Source organism: Parambassis ranga, chromosome 12, assembly GCF_900634625.1.
Source record: "Parambassis ranga chromosome 12, fParRan2.1, whole genome shotgun sequence".
NCBI lineage: Eukaryota > Metazoa > Chordata > Actinopteri > Ambassidae > Parambassis > Parambassis ranga.
The window spans coordinates 13,015,387-13,021,522 of NC_041032.1; the positions used below are offsets into that span (position 1 = coordinate 13,015,387).

Below are 6,136 nucleotides of genomic sequence, written 5' to 3' on the forward strand. Positions count from 1 at the left end.
TGGTGAGTTTTAACAGGGGTGGTGTTTCCTTGAAGGGCTTATTTCTGCATCCAAACAGAAACCAGACAACTGTATCATAGATTCTTACACTCTTACCTGTGGATGCATTCAGACTGTATGTTCACGTAGGCATAATTTAGTGTACAATAAATACATTGCACCTCTAAAGCTGCCCAGCTTCTCCTCAGCTATAACAGTGCTAATGGAAAGATCACATCCTGTTTTAGGTTCCCTTTCTTGTCTAAAGTCCAAATGTCTGTGTGATTGTACGTGTGATGCACAAAAAGGAAGCAGCACCTTTTATAGTTCATATTGTATTGATGCAGCTTCTCTGCGTTCCTTTGTCAACTGGAGATAGCATTTTGTGCAAGAATCATGTCAACCGTGCTTTGTTTTCCCGTCGCCCTTCAGTAAAGGAAGCATGTTAGATGACACAGGAAAGAGAAATTGTGCAGTGTTGCTTGTTTCAGATATTTATTTAAATATCCTCCTGCCCACCTTGTTGTTCACGTTTAAAGATGCGTCAGGGTTTTTCGTCCAAGATGAGCTCAAGATTCAAACATGATCGAATTATAGGGGGCAATGTTCAGAATAGCAGGATTAAAACTGCATTTTAAATGTCTAAAAATGAATCTATCCAAATATTTGTATATCAGATTGATTGTATTTATGAGCTGTAGGCATAAAAGTGTGTGTGTGTGTGTGTGTGGAGAGAGCAACTAATGTTTTTCTGATAGGCTTTGACAACATGCATTTATGATTGATTAGATTCCAGGACTCCCAATTCTGATCATTTGTATTGGCCGCTTCTGCAGACAAATAAATCTTTCTCTAAATTGTGAACTTGCAGATAACTGTACTCTAAGCACTTATTGTCATTTTAATTCACTGATGTGGTATTTAATTCATTTGTCCTCCCAGATGTTTTTGCTTCAGTAATTTTTGTAGACATCAGTTAAATACCATTTAAAAGGTCCCCCTTTTGTTTCAGAGCTGTTGTTCTCCCTGATATTTTAAGAATTCCTCATGTAAAATTCTTGACATAAAATTGCAAATATAAAAGGTAGAAACAAATAGTAATAAAGTTATTTTTTGCGCTCTGTAGCACTTTGAACAGGCTGTCTATTGGTTTTATTCATTTTTATAGTGACTGAGGAAAGTTCCATCTGTCATAACCAGAGGAAAAAAACATTTTTAATGCCCTCAGCCAAATTTATTATATGGCCAAGAGGCTTTTAAGTAGCCGAGGAACATTTAAGGAGATTTTAACTAGAAGCTTTGTTATCTGTGGTGCCATCTATGATAATAAGAGGGAATTGCAGGTGTGAGTTTTAACAAAATCCCCACATATCAGTCAGTACATTTACACACTAACATTACAAATGTGCAAAAGGTTACAGCATAATGGCTGCCTATGTATATTTTAGCAATTACCTGGAACAAAACTTTGTCTTCTGTAAACATTTGGCCATCCTGTGGGGTTTTGGCCCCCAGATGTAGTAATATTGATGGATGAATATTGTTCAGCAGACACTGGCACATGTTTAATTAATTTATCTGGGAAAGACAACCAGATTTTAGCAAAGCGAGCAAACGTCAACCCTCTTTCTTCAGCTTGACAGAGGCTGTTTTGTTATTTACAGTTGGTCGACTTACAGCAATTAAAACAAAGGGGTTTTATTGGGAAACAGGTAACTTGTATTAACAATATCTTCCAGAACATCTCCTAGCTCCTCCCAGCAGTATATATTATCTGAGTTCATTAAAGTAATTGTTATTCTGTGCAGTGTCGTTCTCTTCTGTTGGAAGAGAAGAAGCTCAGTTCGGAGTATCCAGTGCCGCTTGTGCCTTCTGAACAGCCACCTCCAGCATCGTGTGGTCACTAAGCAGCTGTTGCACAGCAGCCGGCTCCATTTCCAGCAGCATGCCTACATACAGATGCAGGGATACATTCAGTCTTATGACTTGTCAGTCTTTATCTACAATTTGTACTTCCAAACATTTACATCACTTACTTTAGTATTTATAAAATCATGTCACCTGTAATATCATTTGCATGTAATGGATCCATCCCCTCCACTAGTAAGAACAGCTTTTCTCCAATGTCGTCAGCTTCTGATGAATCACTGATGTCTGTCTCCTCCACGTTCAGCCTGAAGAAAACCAGGAACATTTTTTATTAAGAAAGGTCCTGGGGTACATATGTAATATTTTACTATGTGCATTTAACATGAACATAGAATGGTAATATAAAAATGTACATTTAGGGTTTATATATAGATATGAGTATATATAAGATTATATTCTTCGAGTGTTAATTAGCTACATACTCTGTCAGTGACTTCAGGGCGAGGGCCACCTGCTCTTCCAGCAGTTTGGGGTCTGAAAGAAGGTTTAAAACTGCATCTTTGTGCTGCTCAAGAAGCATTCCTATGGAGGAACAAGGGAGGATTACTTACAATATCAGTTCCACATCCATTAAACTCTAACGTTAAATTATAATGTTGAATTTGATAGTGATAGTGACCTGTAATTTTTTGTGAGTGGCCAGTGTTGTAAACATCCACAAGCTCAAACAGCTGCTCTCCCAAAGAGTCAGACGACACAGACACATCATCCTCATCCTTGCATGTTATTTCACTGAAAAGAAGTGTAGTGACATATGAATATAGAATCTGAAAAGATAAAATAATACAACATGGGTTGAGGAACTTCCTATAGGAACTTCTTGTTTAACATCTAGCAATCTCTTGCACATCAAATAAGACTGCTACCCCCTGCTCATCTCTGTACCTGGGCGCCTGTGCCATCTGCAGGGCTCTAAAGGCTCTATCCAAGGCTGCAGTGAGCATGGCCTCATCCTGCAGCATCTGACTCAGGACGGGACCCGGCAGTTCCAGTAACATACCTGAAAAACACAAAGGCATGGAAGAGAACTTTGATGACAACCCCTAAACACCTCACATTTAATATCACGAAGGAACACTTTACCTGTGAGCTTTCCAGCATTTTCTTTGTGTTTGGGGTAAATCAGACCGTACAGTTGTTCACCAACTGTCTCCAGGTCTTCTTCTTCATCCATGCCTGGCTTCTGACATTAAAACATTGATTCCACTTGCCATGTTAAACCAGCTTGTAATTTCAAAAGAGCAAAATTCCAGATGACTTTCTCTGGCAACTTTTTTGTGTTCACATCCTCCATTCATGAAAGGAATATATCGACAAAATACTTCGTAAAATCAGCACACAAACTTCAGGCTTTCGCTATGTTTTAGGTTTAGTTTAATTCGAAAACCCTTTTGTATTCCGCGTTTAAAAGGAGAAGATATATTTCATGCATAATCTCCGACGGGTGTCTGTAAACATGGGCGCACGTCGATGACGTCGGTTTTTCATGCACAGCAAAGAATATGTTCCTCCGCACTGTAGCAAATAACTAGTACCCGGTAAAACCGGAGTCATAATTAGGCAGCATCGCCGTAATGTATCAAAGCACGTCATTAAAGATAAATGCATAAAGATAATGCATATTTTAAATTAAAGTATTTATATGTATAACTTGTAGTTTAGATCAAAACGGTTCCACAAAAGGTAGGTTTGAGCGCGCAGGAATCTGTGACAGAGGTACCGTAAAGCGGTTTCCGCTCTCTCTGGTCCTTTTCCTCTGCTAAAAGGTAACGTGGTCGCTTCGGCTGCTAATAGCCGGTCACTAAAATAGATTTGTTTTCTACTTCAAATTGATTTTACAATCATATAGTAAGGTATTAGTAATATATTTATTGTTACATATCATACCAGACCGTAAAAGTGTCTATTTTGTGTATAAATATAAAGATACACTTGTAAGTACATCGCAGCGATTAGGCCTCATCGTGCTCCGTCGCTCCCCCGGGCTGAACTGCTAAGCTAACAAACTGCTAAAATCTATCGGCGTGTTTTGTAAATAACAACGCTGTCACTTAAAATGCTGCGTTTTTCGCTGCCTTACATATTTGAATCGGTGTCTTTTCAAATCATTAATCTTGGCAAGCATGCCTAGCTAACATGCTAGCGTTTATATCATGGTAGATATAGCGCTTGTCATTCGGATGTTAAAATGAGCGTTCAGCTGTCCTGTAAGGTATTTAATCAACACTTTCGTCTTTCCTTTGTCTAGGTTCATCATGTCGTCCCATTTGCAGTGGATGATCATCAGGAACTGCTCCAGCTTCCTCGTCAAGAGGAACGGACAGACCTACAGCACTGTGAGTACACTGCTGAGAGCCTAGACATGAGGAATCACACTTCTGAAGTCACCAAATTAAGCATAACATGCACGTCCATTAAGTAATGTTAAGGGGTCAGCAGAGCACCACACAAAGACAAAGAAGTCCTCTCTAAACTTGGATAAAATCTTTAAGAACTTTGTTAACGTTAGAAGGGTCACTTTGGAACTAAACCTTTAGATAGATGCATGAGTTGCAGAGTCATGATTGTGTGACAGCATGTTTTTTCCCCACTTATTTATATAACAGGAGCCCAACAACCTGAAGTCCAGGAACTCTTTCCGCTACAATGGATTGGTGCACAAGAAGACTGTGGGTGTTCAGCCAGCAGCTGATGGCAAGGGTGTGGTCGTGGTGCTGAAGAAGCGTAGAGGTAAATATCTAATGCTCCTGTCAAATGGTACATCCTTTCAAATGTAAATACTGAATTCAAGAAACTACATTTGTCCTCTTGATGAAAAGTTTTCATGCTCCTCAACCAGTATGCCTCATTTCCCACTTATTTGATAAGGACTTCATGCTTAAAATGCTAGAATTTAAACTGTGCATTCTTTGAATTTGGGGGAACATCAGGTTATCTTGACACTGAACTGTGACTCGGTGCAGCACGGTGCACTGCATTTACAGAGAAATGTAGAGTAATTCTGTTTTATTTTTGTTTCCGGCTCTGTGCATATGTTGAAATGCTTATGTGATTTCCTCTTCAACAGGCCAGCACAAACCTGCCACCTCATATGAGAAGATCACCATCAACAAGAACTCCCGTGCCACCCTTAACAGCCTGAGGCACATCATTCGCAAGAACAACTACAGGAAGGACCTGCGCATGGTGAGTTTAATTTGTATTTTTATGCATAGTGTTGGTTAGTGTGACACTTTGAGATGTCCCTAGGGATCAATAAAGTATCTATCAATCTATCCTTTGGAAGTTTCAGGAATATAATTCAAGTGTAATTTTTTTTCTTTTAGGCTGCCCTGCGTCGTGCAAGTGCTATTCTGAAGAGCCAGAAGCCTGTGGTGGTCAAAAAGAAGCGCACCAGGGCTACCAAGACAGCATAAAGTGATACACATGATAAATAAATAAACTTTTTGTTTGCAAAAAACACTACATTGTTCTGAGTCTTTACTTGAAATAGGACTTTTTATTACAGCTGGTGTTTTTTCTGTACAAGATTTTGCAGGTGAGATGCCTCAATTTACAGAGATACAGAATTCCTTTCTGTTTTGTTGGAACCAGAAATGGGTCAGTAAGTGGGTGCTTAGTTTTACTGACCTATTTCCATCTTTGTAGTCCACACGTAATTTCCCTGTAGTGGAACAAATAAAGGGTTTCCTAATCTTAATCTGCAGCATCAGATCAAAGTTTGGTAGTTGAGTTTAGTTTTTTTAGGGACTTAATGTGCAGATGTGTGTTCTATATTTGAATCTCACATTGTTCCGGCTCGTCCTCTGAGGCTCACTGCCTAGTTGTTACCCCAGTTAAATGTTAACATGTACAACGTGGCAGAGATGAGCTGCAAATAATTAAATGCCAGGAGGGTGTTGGGACTGTATTGATTAGCTCTGCTCTCATTCAGGACGTCCTATTCGTTTGAGCCCAGATTTTACAGCGTTTTGCATGAATCCCTGAAGGAGTAAACACAGACGTCTATGCCTGTAAACATTGTTCATGTAGGAAATGTATCATTTTCATTTGACGAAGATCATATTCAAGCAAACTGGGCCTCTGCTGCTGTGGTCACTGATGCAGGAAAAAATTGATAGATTTTAAAGCAGCCCACTGGCAGCTTTCCACCCATGGCTTTGGAAAGAAAGAGCTAACAGTTGTCACCCCTCCCCACCACACCATCTCTTTTGAGCTTAAGCTGGTA

At 39.5% G+C, this 6,136-nt stretch overlaps 2 protein-coding genes across 2 annotated transcripts; one reads left to right on the forward strand and one right to left on the reverse strand.

Moving 5' to 3' along the window:
• Window positions 1–459: 459 nt before the first annotated feature.
• LOC114443390 (uncharacterized) lies at window positions 460–3,375 on the reverse strand. The gene is made up of 6 exons (XM_028417346.1): window positions 2,992–3,375; window positions 2,794–2,908; window positions 2,528–2,640; window positions 2,331–2,430; window positions 2,041–2,153; window positions 460–1,928 (listed from the first exon to the last, which is right to left on the reverse strand). Exons 1-6 carry the CDS (start codon window positions 3,080–3,082, stop codon window positions 1,819–1,821), a joined length of 642 nt encoding a protein of 213 aa, XP_028273147.1. The 5' UTR covers window positions 3,083–3,375; the 3' UTR covers window positions 460–1,818.
• Window positions 3,376–3,624: 249 nt separating this feature from the next.
• On the forward strand, window positions 3,625–5,370 carry rpl28 (ribosomal protein L28). The gene is made up of 5 exons (XM_028418030.1): window positions 3,625–3,674; window positions 4,157–4,244; window positions 4,515–4,638; window positions 4,976–5,094; window positions 5,235–5,370. Exons 2-5 carry the CDS (start codon window positions 4,164–4,166, stop codon window positions 5,322–5,324), a joined length of 414 nt encoding a protein of 137 aa, XP_028273831.1. The 5' UTR covers window positions 3,625–3,674; window positions 4,157–4,163; the 3' UTR covers window positions 5,325–5,370.
• The last annotated feature ends 766 nt before the right edge of the window (window positions 5,371–6,136 follow it).